Below are 19283 nucleotides of genomic sequence, written 5' to 3'. Positions count from 1 at the left end.
TTTTTTTTAAAAACGTCATTATTATATTTTGCAAAAAAAAATTTCCAAATATTTCCTTCTTGTAAAAAAATCATGGAAATGATTATCGGGGAAATTGTGAATATGGACAAATTGATTAAGGTTAAAAATTAAATTACTTAGACATCCTGAATAATCATCAAAGATTCTGAAAGTTGAAAAATCCTAAATTTTAATTTTCTTAATCTTACATCAAAACTATGCACTACGCAATTATAAAAACTATTGAATAATCTAAAACCTAAACAGATTCGTTGTACACAAAATCCCGTTTCGTTCATAAAAAATCTCTCATAAACTAAAATAGTAATGATTAAAGCACCATCACAGGGACCTAGACCCATCCCTCCCACTGTCAATAGTCTCCATCCTCACCCAGTGCCTCGTAGAATTCGGAATAACGGATGTGGCATTAGACACAACAACAGATATTACTGGAACGTGAATTTTCAAATCATGAGGTTCAGCTGGTCGTGGTCTGCTTGTCACAGTGACGAGTCGTTGACCCTCCTCCCTTCCTTCATTGGGTCTCTCTATTCTCTCGATTTTTCCCACTGCTCCCCTGGTCTTCGGTCTCTCGCTCTCCTGGGTCGACAAGGCTGCGTTCAACCGTTTGGTGATGAAAAACTGCGGACTGTTGTCGTTCCTGGAGACAGCAGTCAGCGAAGAGTTGGAAGTGTGGAGGGGTTTGAACCTGGAATTCGCCCTTTGGTACTCGGATTCGTCAGCCTTGTCACTGGGGAAAATTTTCAGGGGCAGGAGAAGAACCTCCTCAGTTCTTCTTTTTTTCACACTTCCAGTGGACGAGTTGGTACCGTTTTTGGGCTCTTCAATCGACTTCACTGGAGGTGTGACTTCATCGGAGTCATTTGATTCACGATGATTGTGATTATTAGCTAGAGCGACTGAGTCTGTGCCGTTAGGAATGGGGCCGGGTGATATTTCCTGGGAAATAAATGGAAATGTTTGAAATTCATTCATTCTTTGACATTGCTATTTCTATTTTTTTTTAATGTTGATAATTCATTGAACGGTCGATGAAACTGGACTTTTTTTTTTCCTTGTGAAATACAATTATTTATTTATTTATTCATTCATTTTTATGATATTTATTTATCGTGATTTATTTATCGTATTGTGTTCATGATGGTATTGAAATTGCAACTGAAGTCGTTCATCGATTCTAATGCTCCTCAATTGTTTAAAACATATTGTTGTCATCTGATGCTTTTTTGTTCGAATCTTATAACGTTCAATACTGTTTAGTTATTTTTATGTCTGAAGAAGTGAGCATTTAATCATTTCATGGACTGTTAATGAAATTTTTCCTTTATTTCTCCAAGCGCAAAAGGCTTATCAACAATTAAGAAGAAGTAGCAATCGAATCAATCATTTTATGAAGCCATCATCAACATTCTCATCAAAAATACCAATAGAAATATAAATTAGAGTAGAAGCACTTCGTATCGTTTAGAGTCTTGTTATCAAAGTTTTTCCATGACATTTCATTGAAACGGTTAAATTATTCAATATTTCAATTAGTAATTTAAATAGTATATTACCCAGACGTGAGTTTGTGGCTTCAAAACTAGTCAATCACTATTATATCTGGAGAATTAAAATTTTCCCTCGTTTTTATTGTTAATTCCCACCAAGTCCAAACTGTTTGTCAACAATTAAGAACAACAATCGTCGGAATCAATCATTACCTGAAGCCATCATCAACATTCCCAGCAAAAATAGAAATTAGAATAGAAGTACTTCACAAAATTTATAGTCTGGTTATCAAAGTTTTTCCATGACGTTTAATTGAAACGCATAAATTATTGAATATTTCAATTAGTAATTTAATTAGTATATTACCCAGACGTGAGTTTGTGGCTTCAAAACTAGTCAATCACTATTATATCTGGAGAATTAAAATTTTCCATCGTTTTTATTGTTAATTCCCACCAACTCCAAACTGTTTGTCAACAATTAAGAACAACAATCGCCCGAATCAATCATTATCTGAAGCCACCATCAACATTCCCATCAAAAATAGAAATTAGAATAGAAGCACTTCACAAAATTTATAGTCTTGTTATCAAAGTTTCTCCATGACGTTTAATTGAAACGCATAAATTATTGAATATTTCAATTAGTAATTTAATTAGTATATTACCCATCCATGAGTTGGTGGAGCTTCACCATGAAGCACGGCCACAGGCCAATGTCTCCCGCCACATTCGACCTCGTACTCGCACTTCGTAAAATGTGGTCTAGGAGAGATGGGTCTAGAAGGTCTCGGTCCTGTCGGTTTCGAAGAATACGGGAAATACCGCTCACTGCAGGGTCTCCACTGTTCCTTGGAGGCCCCCACGTAGCACCAGGGGTACCGGAACCCCTGGGAGAAGCCGCACTGGTGTGAGGGCTCGCAGCAGTAGTCCCAGGAGTCTGGTTCAGAGCCCTCGGTCTGGCAGGACCAGAACCCAGCCTCAGGGTGCCTCTCGCATTTCGTTCCTCTTTTGCAGGGGTGACCGCTCACCGTGTAATGGTTGAAGACTGTCAACTCTGGGGGGAAGAAGAAGCGCTCGTCCTGGGGGAAGCTCGGCTTGGCGTGGGGGACGGGGTAGTGGTAACCCAGGGCTGAATCTCCCGGTTTGCTGTGGTCTGGGGCGTTTACTTCGTAGTAATAGGGGTCTTCTGGCTTCTCGTAGGGCTTGGGAGGTCGTGGCGCAGGGGGGAGGTCTCCAGGCGTCGGCGGAATGTAGCTGGGGGCGTCGTAGTCGTCCAGGGGGGAACACTTGGGCTCGAGCTCTTTGAAGACGTAGAGGGAGTAGTCCTCGTCGTGGGTGTAGTCGAGACCTGGGCGGAGGTCTCGAGTTGGGACGTCGCTCATGTGGCAGTTGTCTCCGTCAGTGTCACCAGAAATTCTGGAGAATTGAACGGTATACATTGTCATCATTACGACGTTTCCTGTATTCGTGACTTCTTCTATTTTCTTGTTCTTTCGTAGAACTGATTACAAAAATGCGGAAGAAAGCGAAAGAATTTAATGATTGTAAATTAAACAAGTAATTGATAAGAGAGCACACTGGGAAAAAAAATTACTTTTGCCAAGGAATCATTTTCTTGGGAGAAGATTTTTTTTTTTTAGGAACTTATTTCTCTAGGTCAGTCATTCCCAGGTGGTCCATGTCCATCTCCAAATATTACAATTATGTTGAATAGTGAGATGATTATGCTATATATGACCTTGAATGATCACGCTTCATTATTTTTCAATTTTTTCAAATTCGAGGTTTTCTAACGTATAATAATTTGAAATAATTTTAAAGGTTATTAATTGTCAATGGAGTTCATTCAAGGTCATATGTAATATAATCATTCCATAATTGAACATAATTGTAATATTTAGAGATGGACTTGGACTCTTGATAATGACTGGCCTGGAGAAATACGCTCCGCAAAAAATAAATTCTTCTTCCAAGAAAATGATTCCTTGGCAAAAGTAATTTTTTCTCAGTGCAGGGATAAAATTCAAAATAATTGCGCTGAGAAACGATCCGTGAATAGTTCCAGAAGGGATTGAGAGAAAAATAACGAACTTTTTTTTAAGTTTGCTGAATTCTGTGGATTTTTTTATCTGATAATTTATGGGAAATTTTTGGATCCATTCTAGTGGTGTTCTTTAATGAATTGAATGAATGAGATTCTAATGAACTTTGAATTAATATTTTAATTTTTCTCCGATTTTGGATTCTCCATGTATTTAATCAAGATAATTGAGTAAATTTGATATCTGTTTCAATTGATGAATATTTCCGTAATCGATGAATCTATTCGTCTCTGTGGTGGTCGTGATGATCGTGAAAGGTCAGGTCATGTTGGAGTCGTAATTGAATAATTCGTTGATTCATAAATATGACCTCGTTCAATTTAGGTTATTGCTTTTGAGTCTTCTCTCACGGGGAATAAAAAATGTATTCTTCTTGGTATTGTGTACCAAATATTCAACATCTATTCGACACTGCTTATATTTAGTAAAGATAATTTCATTAAGCTTCCAATTTTCCGAATGGAAATTATCTTCAATAAGATAAATTCCATTTAAGAATTTTTTCTTGCTTTTGGAAGTTTTTGCATTCGTTCTGATTGATGAATGTTTATACTCACTTATAACTAAAAGACATACAAGGTGGTGAATCCCTCCCCATATTCTCCCTCATGACAGTGCATTTCTTCCGACAATCAGCTTCCGAGTCCACCTTAGCCGTCAATATAATAGCATAAGGTGTTAATTTGCAGGGTCTGTCGTAACCAGCATAACAGGACGCTATCATGTAAATTCATAACGATAGGGGGTATGTTGTTGTTTGTTGATAAAAAATTAGTAGCGAAGTGGTAAAAGAAAATAAGTCAATTTTGACTATTGACCAGTCTTCAATCAATATCTCGGAATCTAAGGAAGATAGCAAAATTTTTGTTATGACCATTTTTGTGGAGCCGATTGAATGCTACAACAAATGTAATTGCGAAAATTTCGCTATCTCCCTCAGATTCGCAAATATTCCTCAAAAACTCAACTGGGATATAAGTCGACTTATCTCCGTTTACCTTCTTACTACTGAAATGATTACTGATTATTGTATGTGAGTTATACCTTCGTCGGTGCGGGAGGGTTTGTAGTCTAGGGCCGGGCGATTCGGGGCTGAGGGAATTGGGGGATGGGGCTCACAGCCACGACCGAAACTACCTCTTTCGTAGAGTTCGGCGCCGTCCATGTCCTGCATTTTGTGGGGGTCTATTTCGACCGCTGGCCAGTCACTCAGGTAACAGTTGGGGAGGCCACTTATCGAGCGAGAATCGTATCTTAAACGAAGAATGAATTAATCATTAAAATACGTGTGGGGAAAGTTAACAGAAAAATCTACTACTTTCCCTAAAAAATTCTACTGAATCTCTATTGGAACAGACGAAGAATTCTGTTGGATTTTTATTCTATTGAAATTCTATCAGACATAGAATTTTGCCTTGCGATTTGTCAACGAATATTCGATAGAAGACAATCAATCAGTTTTTATTTTTTTAGATGAATTATTCTCTTGAGATTTATTTCTGTAAAAATTCTTGAGGATGATTTTTTTTCAAATTTTATAGCTGTATTTGTTTCTCATTACAATTCATGCCTACGCATTGTCATTGGAAAAGGAATATGTATCAATTTTTTCCATCAAATGCGTATCGAAGAACGAACGGAAAATGAAAACAAATGAAATTGAATAGAATTGTTCAATAGCATCTCAAAGGAATTTCTTACAGAAAACAAGATATCTAATTCTATTGAAATTTTTACGAAAAATTCTTACGAAAATTTTTCCTAAATTAGTAGATTAGTTGGAAAATATCCCTGAAACCAACAAATATAAAGAAAAACTCTCTTTTTTTCCATCAAACTCAATAATTATTAAACTGAATAAATAATGATTGTTAATCAATTATTATCTTTTCTTTTCGTTTCGATCGACTCATTTCTTTAGGTTAATGTCAATCCTCTAAAAATAATCGGAAACTTCAATTCGTCTACTAATCTATTTAGTCATGTACCTGAAGACAAAACTTCTGCAAGTGAAATCCCTCGCATGAACGCACTCGACCTGGCACTCCCCCATCCCCTCCACCCTCGTGGGCTTCTTCACCACCGAGGGAGGCATTCCAAATCCAGTCCGAACCCTCCAAAAACACTCTGCATAAAAAAATAATCATCAATGACTGCGTTGTGCACAGAGAGATGGACGTTTCCTATTGCGATTATGATTCTTTCAAAATATCTGAGGGAAATAGTTTAAACGCAGTCATACCATCCGGCGGACGCGGTCGCCTGGGACTGGATGACGGTCTTCCGCGCGTCTCACACCACTTTGCCTTTGCCATCGCGTAGATGTCGTAATCGCGGTCTGGCTCGAGGTCAGTGTAGAAAACAAGATTCTCGAAGGGTGCGTCCGAGAGGAGGCAGTTGTCTGAGGGTGCTGTTGCAGCTAGATTATATCTGAATCGCGGATGAACAAAAATTATGCCATGAATTGCATTTGGAGAGACCAAATGATCATGAAATTAATCAATTACATAATTTAATTCATTATATTAAAAATATTTATTATCTTCCATTAAAAAATTGATTTAATCCAATTGTTCTGGAATAAATCGAATGAGGGATCAAAAACATTTTACTAGTGAGGATCCATCGTTAGTAGTGATCATTAATAGTCATCAATCATTGATCTTTCATGATTGATAACTATTGAAGGAATTAATTAAATAAAAAAAGAAATAAATTTAATTCAATTTAATTGCACTGGACTGACTAAAATTATTGATTTGAAACATCAACATGATGATGATCAATCATGACGTCATTATTTATTAATAATTATGACTTGATAATAGTTATTAATAATCCTGCAACATAATAATTGTTCAAGAAATTCATTGAATTGAAAAAGAGTAAATCCAATTTAATTAAAATCTTCAAACTGAATTGAGAATGCATAAAAATGATTTTCTGAATTGCATAAGTCATTGATAATTATGATTTTATAATACGAAATTAATATTTGTTAATTAATATTTCATGATTAATAATCATTGAGGACCTTCATTAAACGAAAATGAAATGAATTCAATTTGATCGAATTGATAAAATTAAATTCAATAACAATTACATTTATTACGCTCACCTATAAGCAAATGTCAAGCAAGTAAATTCTTTCTGACCCTGACACAAACTCTCACACTGTCCTAAATTAGCGGTGAGATAACTCTTCCTGATAATCCCCCTGGCGAGCCGAAATCCGCCAGCAGATCTGACCGAACAGTCTCTGCGAGGAGGAGGCGCTGGCGATATTTTGGGGGCTACAGGTCTATCAGAGTATCCATAGGCACTTCCATAATTGTAGAATGATCCATAATAGGAGTCGTGCTCCGGAGGGGTTTTTGCATACGGTGGCTCGGGGTTCAATGGTCCCATGGGGGGCTTTTCAGGTCCTGAGTAAGGATACCCTCCGTAAGAGGGACCGTAGCCCTCGGAGGAGTCGGGTTTTGGTGGCTTCCTCCGGTCGGGGATGTAGTGGGGCGAAATTTCGTTTGTGGCTAGAAGGCAAAATTAGGATTTTATCTCGATTTAATGAGACAGAGAATAGTATATTTCATCATTCGTGCGTAAAGTGAAAATTTACGCACGCTACGCGTCCATTACAGTGTGATGAAAGATAGGTTTTAACACTCGTGGTAAAACCATTTTTCATCACTTGTGCGCAAAGTGAAAATTTGCGAACGCAACGCGTGCGCAAAGTCCCACTTTTCACACATCGTGATGAATTATGGGGTTCGATACTCGTGAAAAATAGTATATTTTGATACGAGTGCGGAAAAGTGTTGGTCGGCTCGTGAGAGGTTTATAACAGGAGCCGAAGGCGAGTGATATAATCTCACGAGCCAGAAAACACTTTTCCCATGAGTATTGAACGATATTTTTCTTCACAATGTGTGAAAAAGGGACGTTTAAAAAAAAAGTTACTTTTTCGCACAGGGTGATGAAAAAACACTTTTCCACACATTGTGATGAAAAATATCGTTGAATACTCATGGGAAGTGTTTTTTGACTCGTGAGAGGTTTATAGCAAGAGCCGAAGGCGAGTGATATAATCCCCCGAGCCAAAAAAACACGTTTCTCATGAGTATCGAACGATATTTTTTTCCACAATGTGTGGAAAAGGGACATTTAAAAAAAAAGTTACTTTTTCACACAGCGTGATGAATAGTATATTTCTCATCACGGGAAGTAAAATAAAGGAGTCGTGCCCACGTGCTTACCACCCTCGCCCGTGGTGAGAACATTATTTTTCGTCACGGCGTAGGGGCAAAGTCAGATTTGTGCACTTTGCTCCCGCCGTGGTGAAAAAGTACTTTTTGATCATTGGGAGGGTAGTATTCATCTTCAACATCTTCTCTACGCACGTCGTGCGGAAAACAAATATTTTACGCCCGCTATGCCGCTACGAGAAGTGAACTTTTCAGGCTGGTATTACAAAAAAGTAGATTTTCTGATACCTACCTGACAAATGCACTTTTCCAAACGGTTTAGTGTACGTAAAGCGGTTGTTTTTTGCATACGCTCTTGAATTTTACGCATTCGTGCAAAAAAACAACCACTTTACCCCCCTACCATTTCAAACAGTAAACTCGGCAGCTTTACACGTGCATGGAAAAAGTAAAACTTTACGCACTAGTGACACAATAGTATAATTGGATACGAGTGCGTAAAAGTGCTTTTGACCCGAGCAAGGTATGTGGCACTCGCCGAAGCGGAGCGTGCGTAAAATTTCACTTTACGCACAAGTGATGAAATATACTATTTCTAGTTCTACGATTACTCGAATTCTCTGTAATTCCATGATATCGACTGTGTATGGGTTCACTAGGTGATTAACAAATCCTCCAATCATCAATGATACACGTTTATTGAAAAAATCCAGAGAAAAAACACTATTTAACTCAAACAATTTATTCTTTTAATTGATTTTTATAACGATTTCTGTCCATTCTTCGAATGTAGCTAATTCTCCAATGACAGATACAAAAAATGAATCAGCTATCAATCACCTGTTATCAATGAAATGTTATTGAATTACGATCGACATAAAAAACACTATCAAACTCAGATAATTAATCCTCTACTACACCTCTACACTGTTAAAATCTTTTTGAAATCCTAGTAACAGCTGAATACAAATTTACCAATAGATTCAAAAATTCATGAAGACAGTCATCAAAATTCCAAGATTTTTCCTTCCTTGGAATTCCAAAAACAATTTCCTACTAATGTCCTCCATTCACCTTCATCTCTCAACTAAGGCAGCTAAACGCTCTGAGCACAGAACCCCCTTCGAATAAAAAATTGCAGACGGCTGTATCTTCGATACAGCTGTAATTGTACGTGGATACGTCCATGGTCTTTCCTTCTTTCTCGACTTTCCTGGAAACTCCTTGCGTTCCCTCGAATTTTCTGTCAACTCCTTGAATTCCCTTGAATTTTCTAGAATCTCCCTGAATTTCCTCGAAATTGCTAGAAACTCCTTGAATTTTTTTGACATTTCAAGAAACTTCTCGAATTACACGGAGAGAAATTTTCTAGAAAAATTCTGGTACGAGGACTGGAAAAAATCACAATCCACCGACTATGAAAAATTTTAGTGCTGTTAAGGTAAAATTTCTTGGTATTCCTGGTAAAATTTCTGGGGATTGCTGTGAAATTTTCACAGAAATACGAGGAAAAGTTCACGTTTTCCCCAATAAAATTGCTAGTGCCGGCATGCGATTTTTTTCCGAGCCGTCACTTTGCGCCTCTTTTCCCGTGCTAGCACTGGAATTTTTTAAAAAATTTCTCCCGTGTACCTCGAATTGTCTACAATTTTCTGGAATTACGATAGATGGCGCTGCACATAAAAACCGTTTCCAAAAATGACCGCCCATATTGAAACTATAGACGTATCCACGTCAAAAAAATCATCAATCAATCACCTGGATCGGGAGTGTATCCAACCCTCCTCATAGGATACTTCTGTCCATACCTCCCCCCTGCACCCATCCACATTCCGTCTCCAGGTCTTCCATAGGAGTACCCATTGCCGCTGTAGCCATAATCGGAGGGTCTAGAGGGTAGATACCGAGGGAATCCCATCATGGATCTCCTGCCCTCGCCCTGATGAAAGTCATCAGGTCTGGGTCTCTCAGGTCTCATCTGGGGGAAGGGGGGCCAGTTGTCCTCGAGAGGTCGCACAGACAGGGCGGGCGGATGAGTGGGTCTAGCGACATCATTGGGTCCGGGTCTGGCCCAGGGGTCAGGGCGCCTGCGATCGTGGTCGATGGGTCTGGGCACATCGAAGCTCAGCCTCGTCTGGCCCACGAAGGTCCCGCCGTAAGGAGGGGCTCCAGGACTCGTTGGAGGGGCTGGAGTGACTCCTGGAGGGATGTACTGACCCCCTAGTCCCCGTGGAGGTGCCCACCCTGGTCTGCGCCCCCCGGAGTCTCCGCCCCACCAACTTCCTGATGCCCCTGGGTGATCTGGCCGCAGCTTGTCCCTCCGGGGCTCGCACTTTCGCCTCGTCCAGTCCCTCTCGTAGTAGTCGTAACGAGGATCTGATACGAAATCTCGGTTCACGTCCACTCGGCTCGGCGGCATCGACACCAACTCGCACATTCCCTTCGCACCTGGATGGGGCCTGATAACAGATCGAGTGACTGAACCATCGATTCAATACGAGTGGAGCGGGGGTTTACGGGGACTGATGACACCAGTCAAATTACATCCGCAATGATGCAATTGAAATGGGGATAAACAATGCTCGATTGCATACTCTACATGCGTGCAAACGTCATTATGGGATAACCCAGATACGTCTCGTTTCGAGTGCAGAAACATGCCAACCGTGGATAATAGCCGTCATCGGGGCGGCGGGATGTTTAGTTGGGTTTATGAAATTTTTTTTTTTCGTGATGTTTTTTTAGGAGAGTTAGTTTTCGGAAATACTGCTAAGCAATCGATGTAGGGCATGCTGTTAAACTGAGGTAATTTTATCGTTTACTATTCCTGTATAATTGTGGAATTTTTTAAATTTAAGTAACCGTGGAATCTCAATTCCCGATCAGATTATCACTAGGGGTCTCGTTTCGAGTGTAGAAACACGCTAACTGTAGATAATAGCCGTTAAGGGAGCTTGAGGTGGTTCAGTTGGGTTTTTCATTTGAAATTTGTTTTTGCCTTGCTTCTTATTTTTAGAAGAGGTAAAATATTAGAATTTTTGGCGAATGTAATTGATAGTTACGTGGAAATTTTTTATATGGAGACTTCGGAATTGATTCAAGATTAAATTATTCATGATTTATGAATTATTTATGTTACGTCAGGATTTTAAGACTTTTTTTATTCCTTATAATTGAAAATATTGAAATTTCAATCCTTGAATTTTTATTGTTAATTTGGGACAATATTTGTTCGAGTTTCTGTAATTTCTATGAATTTTTATCATCATGTTAAATAGAATTGAATTTTTTCTTTCGTTCTTGTGGAATTCGTATGAAATATAATAGTTGTTGAATATCTTATGCAGTTAGGGTGAAATTTCCAATCGATGAAAATCGGGTTTTGCTTACCGGTAATTGAAACCCTCACACGTGAATCCTCTCTCGTACTCGCACATCCGATGACAATCGTAAAGCCTCTCGCACTCCATCACTCGTTTTACGTAGGGATCGATGATTCTTTTGCCGGAGAGCAATCGACGAAAACATGCTACAAATTTGAGATGGTACAATCACTACTTCCACTTCCCATTCATTTAATTCAACAAATTTGAGAATTTTTATTGATTCTACAATGAGTCACTCAAATATTTTTGGAATTATCTTGTGTCATTGTACTGCGAAATGTCATAAAAATGTTTTTGTAGATAATTTAGACTAAAAAAACATTTCGTCATTTCACTCTAAAGTGAATCGCTTTTAGGCAATTTTATTCACGCAAGAAAAAAGTCAGTAGAAAAAAAGTCTATTGCAATTCTTAATTTTTTTTACAGATAAATAAAAGAAGAAGTCAACAGTTTTTTCCTGTGAAAATTCTTGGGCATAAATTTCCCAAGTTTTTTTAACTGTACTTTTTTATTTCTCATTGAAGAATCTAAATTCAAGAGAGTAAATAATACCGTTCTAATAGAATTTCATTAAAATTTTTTCAATGTAAAATTTTCTTAAATTTTGATACAGCATTTTATTTAAAAAATTCGAGGTTTCGCAAATGACACAATTCTTTGCTTTTAATAATTTTCTCTTCGATTTCATTTTTAAATAATTGAATTATTAATAAACTCTTGTATTCACGTATCAAAAAACTCAACAGGAAAAAATTCTATTGCAATTCTATCGTTTTTTTTTGCCAGATATATAATAGAAGGAATCAAAAGATTTTTTGTAGAAATTCTAGGGAATAAATTTTTCATGTTTTTTCAACTGTACTTTTTTGTTTCTCATTGAAGAATCTAAATCCAAGAAAATGACTAATAGAATTCCACTAAAAAAATTTCAATGTAAAATTTTATTAAAACTGAATACAACATTTTATTCAAAAAATTCGAGTTTTTGCAAGTGACACAATTCTTTGTTTTTAATAATTTTCTCTTCGTTTCTCAATTTTGTTTTTTTAATCCTTCATTCCTTGGTACTGATGAACTTACGATCATCACAGTCCGCATCGCGCACAATAATAACGGTACCCAAACACAAAGATTCGCTGAATAAAGTCACAAGACAAATAAACCACCACATTCTGCCAATTTCCATTCACTGAAAACTTTTCCTATCAACAATGCAAAAAATTTCCAATTCCCCACAGTTTATCGTCATCGAAGGTAATTGATGATGACATAAACAGCGAGTAGAATTTGAGTATGTACTAGACGGCGATGCGAAGACATCGCCGAGGATGCCAGTACGATTGGGTGAGTCGAAGAAAATTGAAAAAATAACAGCAAAATTACAGGTTCGCATCGTTTTATATGGAAAAGTGAACGTTTCCGTGGGAATAGTGGGAGGATCAAGTAGCTGGGGGAAGAGTAGCGTACGATCATCAAACCCAGTCTCTAGTGTTCGCGTAATAATAGTGATTTTATCATCTCATTGTCACCTCCGGAGAGCTAATCAGTTTCAAATTATTTCGTAGAAATTTTATTTCCTCTTTTTTGAATATTGAGAGAAAAAATTGCATCGAATGAATGAGTCATTATTATTCAACTATGAATTTTATTAATAATCAATCAATAATTAATGATTTTATTTTTTGAGGCGATTATTCATTTTTCAATATCTATTTTGGGAAAATTGAATTCTGTTATTGAAAATGCTGAAAAATTCAGATTTATTGTTCGACAATTTTGTAACTATTGAGCTTGATAGACCTATTTGTCCAAAGAGTTGAGAAAGTTCCTAATACTGTTCACGTAATAAATGACTTTATCATCTCATCGTCACGTCGGGAAACTAGAGCTAATCAGTTTCGCATTAATCTGTAGAAATTCGGTTCCCTCTTCTGTAACTATTTAGAGAACAAATTTAAGCAAATTCATAATTAATTAATATTCAACTATAAACTTCATTAACAGTGTTCAAAAAATAATCAATTATTTCATTTTTGGAGGTAATTTTTCATTTTTCAACATGTACTTTGAAAGAATTGAATTCTATTGTTGAAAAATGCTGAAAAATTTTTCTTTGTTTTCGATAATTTTCTTTGATAAAGCGAATTGTCGAAAGAGTTGAAAAAAGCTATAAACGGAAATTCTAAAAAATTTACAAAAATCCAGTTTTCCCTCTGGTCATCAGTAACTGATTAATTTTTTTCGAAATATGACATAAGAATTTTTTAGAAGGGAATTGAACCTTGAAAGTTCCTTGAAATCTTTCAATTATTTCCGGCAGGCATTTTACATTCTTAAACACTCTGACTTCCACACTTTTCACGCCACCGCGAAACGGAGTCACATACAGATAATTGGTTCTGGATTACAATCACAATAATATCCCGAGTCGTTAAGCAAAGATATCCCTAAGAGTAAAAAAAAATTGTAAGGGCGATTCATTCATCAAAATCCACAGGTAAAAAAATTCAAATGTTGCGTTAATTTTTTTCCAACACAGGGTCATCCCCAAAACAATTATTTCTCCCTTCCTGTCGTGATATCATAAACCTCCAGACAAAGGAGTTAACTATTTCCGTCAACAAAAGATTAAAAAATCCTCGAAAACGACGAGAATAATTAACCCCCTAAAAATCGAATTTGAAGGACTTCGGACTGTGGAATTTTATTGTTGAATATTTTTATGATGGAAATCCTCTCCCTCGCGGCAAAACTCTTACTTTCAGCCGACACTTCCCCTTTGTTCTCCACTCGAGATGAGATATTGAGACAATTGCAAACTCCAAGGCTTCAAATTAAGATTCCCCCCGATTTTTAAATTTCTTCCCGTCAAAATTAATTAAATCAACGAAAAAAATCTCTAATTACAAAAAAATGTAAATAACCCCCGACGATTTTACATAACTAATTGCTCGATTGAGAATAAATGACGGAGGCATCCTGACCCATCCCAGCATGAACAAGACATCAAACCGTCGTAAGAGAAAAAAACCTGGACATTTACGTTGTTCATTAACAACGTAATGACGTCGTGCTGTATTATTCTCTGTTCACGCCGGCCCAGCGGAAACGCCCCGGTGAAGAGTGACGAGAGGGAGAGAGAGTGAGAGAGAGACAGTGGAGAGATTCACGAAGCGCGAGGGGAAGCGTTTAGAAACCGTGTCAATGCCGGCGTTTCCACCTGCGATTCGTCGATTAGTCCAGTGCAAATGAACAGCGGATACGAGTCAATGTGCGCGTGCAGGCCATTTGCACTTACTCGAGTCACGCCAATTAAATCGTTCGATGTAACTCACCTTTTACCTCATTTGTCGGCTCGTATGCGCTGGGATCAGGCACATCATTTTGCTGGATTGATGGGTGTTTTATTGATGCACTGGGAAAATTTGTTAATTCGAGGGTTAATTCATTATTTCCGCTGCGTTCTCTTAAATACATCAGCGAAACAACAATGAATGCTGAAAATATTGTGGAAAAATTTCAAGAGGAATTTTCAATTGAAATACGTGCGAAAAGGTTGGAATTTCAGGGACAGTTTAGTGGTAATTTTCTGGAGGGCAACAGTGAATTCGATTGAGAAGAAGGAAAATCAGGGATTTTTGAATTTCAGGGGAAATTCAATGGGATTATAAATTTCTGGGCAGCGGGAAATGGAGATTTCTCGATCTTATTTGGATTTTTACGGAAATTTAAATAAGCCTTAATTTTTTAATTATTGGAAATTAAAAACTACATTCACATGAATTTTTGTTCTTTTCATTCAATTTCGTATTTTCAATGAGGAAATTCCTTGAAATTTCAGGGGAATTAAATTCTGATGAAAATTTCAAAAAAGTGTACCGGAAATAGCTTAAATTTTCAAGAGTGTTCGTGGAATTTTTTATTCATCTGTTTGAAAACGAAATAGAGATGTTTAGGAGATTCAATTGAAACTTCAAGCAATCGTATTTTCAACAGAATAAAATTTGCATTCTTTAAGTTTTTACTAAGTATCCATATTTCATTGATACTTATCAATATTCCACTGGAAATTAAATAGAGTTCTAAATTTCTGGACAGAAGAAAGTCGAGATTTCGCGATCTTATTTCTATGAAAATCCAAATAATCCTTAATTAAAAACTACATAAACCTGAATTTTTTTATTTTCATGGAAAATTTCAACTAAAATTTACATTAATTAAAATTCAGTATTTCCAATGAGAAAATTCCTTGAAATTTCAGTGGAACTAAAATGTCATGAAAATTTCCAAAAAGTGTATCTGAAATTTCAGCCAAAAATTTTTTAACAGTGTTCATGGAATTTCATAATTATCTGTTTGAACACGAGATAAAGATCTCGAGATCACGAGGATAAAGATGTTCAGAAAACTCAATTGAAACTTCAAATAATCATATTTTCAACAGAATAATTCGCATCATTTAATTTATTATTAAGTACCAATATTCCATTCTCTCCAAAAATTTACGAATCAAGTCGTGAAATTTTGAAAACCCGTCATTTTTCCTAAACGAATCTTCCGTTTTTGAATTGTTAATAATTTCCGCAGAAATATCTAAATGAAAAATTCAATCACAAATTTCTGACATTCATAAAAGCCCATAATTACCTCGGATCAATCCAGAAATCATGAGCATCAACTCCTTCAGTCAACCTCTGACCGAATCCCAAAGAATCATCGAATGCATTTACATAATCATCTTCATCAGCTTGAGGTTTATTTTTCTTTAGAACCGTTGATACCGGGAACTCCCCAAAAATTTTGTGAGGGGTCAACCTTCTCCCGAACGTATCCCCGAATTTCTCTTCCTCGATTGTCAAAAAATCGGGATTACTGTTGTGGTCTCCGTAATTATTGTAATCAGGATGCTTGAAGTGGTTTTCAGAGACGATTGGAAAGGAGTTGAAGTTGTGGACCACCTCCTGCCACCCAAAAGGCCCCCCAGTGGTCCATTTGTTGTTGTTCTTAAATTTTTCGTTGCTCCATTCATCGAAATTCGACTTCTCTCCTAATTTCTCCTCGTGCTCATGACTCCTATAATTCTTCTTGTTATAGAGAATATCAGAAGTCCTGAGTCGATCATCGTTGATAAAATCGAAAGGGGAGGTAGGTCTCCCAATATTCCGGACGATTCCACTGCGATTATTTCTATTTCGATTGAAAACGGAATTCTCAAAGGCTGTGAGAAGACTATTATTCCCGAATAATCTCTGAGGTCTATCTGCGTTGATGTTAAGAAACCCAACTCCATTTCCAAGCCCTCCCGGACCATTTTGGTTCATCGGAGACGTTGGACTCATTGGGGTCGTGCTGGAGGACAACCCAGCCCTCGTTTGGCACCCCCTCAGCGAAATTTTCCCCTTGGAATAAACATCGTAATTAGGGTCTCGTTGGAGATCCGTCTGGCCGTCAGGCGCTCGGCTCCCCAACACGCAGGATCCATTCCCTCTATTCCCAACTCTACAACACGAATGCACTGTTTGGAATAAATTGAAATTTCGCGGACAGTTTAAGAGTATTATGACGCGGTGCGCAAAAGCAAAGAATTAAATGAAACATTTTCAACGTATTATTTCACATATGGATAAACGGGATGCAATATATCGAGAACCTCATGTGCACAATATCAATGGAAACAAAATTGAAGTTGTAATACCTTAAATAGTAATTTTCAGGAGAGTGACATTCAATTCGATTGAAGGGGGTGGGGGGGAGTAGTTGAATTGCAATGGCCCAGATCACTTGATTTTTAATAAACATATGAATATTTTGGATCAAATGACGGTGAATTTTAAATTGATAGAAAATTCAAAAATTTATTTACCGAAATTTTTCTGATTTCTAGTTATTTTGTATTGATGGAATAATTGCCTTGAAATGTCAAGTTTCTATTGAATTTTTCATCAAATCAGATTTTTAAATAACGAAATTCTTTGAAATTCCCACAAAAGTTTCCACAAATTTCAGTTGACCTATCACCTGATGAGAATTTCCAAGAAGTGTACCGAAAATTTCCAGAAAAAATTTTCAACAGTAGATACACTTGTGAAATTCCAAATTTTTGAAAATTTCCTAAATTGCTGAATGTAGCACTAAATTACATTTAATTTTCCTTCTTTTTTTTTTATCAATTTTGATGGAATAATTCAGCTTAAATTAAGTTTCCATTGATTTTCCCGTAAAATTTTCAATTTCTGATGACGAAATTTCTTGAAAATGTAGTGGAACTATTGCCCGATAAAAATTCTCAAGAAGTGTACCGGAAATTTCATTTTTAAAAATTGAGCGGTGTGAAGATGAAAAACTGACGAATCAGTTTTAATGAGATGTGAAAACAAAGAAACTTGAAATCAACTTCACATCACCAATTTTGAACCTTCACAAACGTTTTGTACATCGACAAGGTCATTGAGATTGTTAAACCTCATTGTGCCTTCAAAGTATCATCAACTTACCCGAAACTAAAGGAGCCGCAGGAAGTGCCGTTGGTCGAGCAAGCGGCTTCGCAATCACCAACAGCATTCGCTTGAATTGTTGAAATAACTAAGGAATCAACGAGACGAGAGCCGATTGATACCCTAGTGTAGCAATCTAATAAAAAAGAATAATTAATTTCCGGTTCGTGAATATTTTGCAACTCATGTTTTTCATTCTAATTATTGGATAATTAACGATGCGATGATTGAATCTTCGATTGAATTTAAGAGGGATTTACCGGGGGGAATGACGAACAGGCGGTTGTCAATTGTGAGATCCAGGCTGTGGCCATTATTCAAGAGAGTTGATGATACAAGTAGGAAAATGAGATAAACTCGGTTTCCTGGAATGTTTGAGGCTCTATCCATGTGATTCTTCATATCCAGTGTCCAGGGGAAACCGTGACACTCTCATTGCAGTTGGAAACTATTGTCTTTACCCTTGAGGCGGTTCTTTTGTGATTCACAAGGTTTTTAAATGATTTATTTAACTGTTAAATAGTTGATCACAGAGAAAAAAAAGTTTTTGATTATCAGGCACATGTCGTGTTCAGGGACCTGTCACTGATTTTTAAGGATTTATTAGTAGGGGTTCACTATTGCGAAATTGCGTGAGTGAAAAAATGATTTTGGCACTCATTTCTATTAAAATCTTCACAAATTTTCAGGGACTCATCTCTATTTTCCATGAATTTACAACCAAATTTCAATGATAAAAATCAGCAATGATCAGGATCATTTAGTAAGTGTCCAGTATCACCAATAATTGGTGATAGATTCATGAAAATCGGCGACATGCGCCTGAAGATCAGTGACGTGTCACTAATTTTCAGGGATCTATTGCGAAATTTCATTGATAAAAGTCACTGACGATCAGGATTATTTAGTCAGTGTTCAGTATCACGAATAATTGGTAACAGATTGTCAGTGACATGTCGCTGAAAATCAAAACTTTTTTTCCGTGACATTAACTTATTCTCAATGAGATGATAATTTGGAATTCCAGAATTATTACACTTCATCAGGCAAAGCCATATTCATAAATCACAATTACCGTTAAATTTTGAAGCCGTCAATTAGTTAACATCACTCTTAAACTCGTAATTATTCAAGTAATCATCAATTTAAACATTCTATTTTTAACCATTTTATTAATCACTAATTTAGCTACTGAGATTGCCGATTAGTTGGATAATCCCCTTTGAGAAATCATAAATATTCACTTAACGAAAAATTTGCAGTTCCATATTATCAAATATTTAATTCATCATCAGTCGGAAATTTAAACTATTAATATTATATTATTTTTTACCTTTGATGAGTATATTTAAACATTTATCAATGTAAGTCGCAAATCCATTTAATATTGAAGAAATATAATATTGACGGCCATCCCTGCACTTCATTAAAAATATCAGAACAATTCAAAACATAAATATTTTTATTCAATCCCAATTTAATCAATGCCTTCGTAAGAACTCACCAACTCCACAAATCAATTGATTTATCCTACTCAACCACTTCACTTCTAAAATATAATATTCCGTCTTCAGCAGACAAA

General features: G+C 36.7%; 1 protein-coding gene across 1 annotated transcript; it reads right to left on the bottom strand.

The window, feature by feature from the left end:
- Positions 1-167: 167 nt before the first annotated feature.
- Positions 168-18103, bottom strand: LOC107048567. The gene is made up of 14 exons (XM_015271792.2): positions 17962-18103; positions 17702-17837; positions 15855-16706; positions 14543-14622; positions 12288-12389; positions 11212-11350; positions 9580-10280; positions 6738-7149; positions 5862-6049; positions 5608-5746; positions 4664-4872; positions 4177-4336; positions 2183-2933; positions 168-963 (listed from the first exon to the last, which is right to left on the bottom strand). Exons 1-14 carry the CDS (start codon positions 18101-18103, stop codon positions 343-345), a joined length of 4632 nt encoding a protein of 1543 aa, XP_015127278.2. The 3' UTR covers positions 168-342.
- Between the last annotated feature and the right edge of the window lie 1180 nt (positions 18104-19283).

The sequence above is a fragment of the Diachasma alloeum genome, unplaced genomic scaffold, assembly GCF_001412515.2.
Source record: "Diachasma alloeum isolate Michigan unplaced genomic scaffold, Dall2.0 Dall_scaffold_00195, whole genome shotgun sequence".
Lineage (NCBI taxonomy): Eukaryota > Metazoa > Arthropoda > Insecta > Hymenoptera > Braconidae > Diachasma > Diachasma alloeum.
Note: the sequence above shows the minus strand (reverse complement) of the source record. Positions and strands in the feature narration are given on the sequence as shown.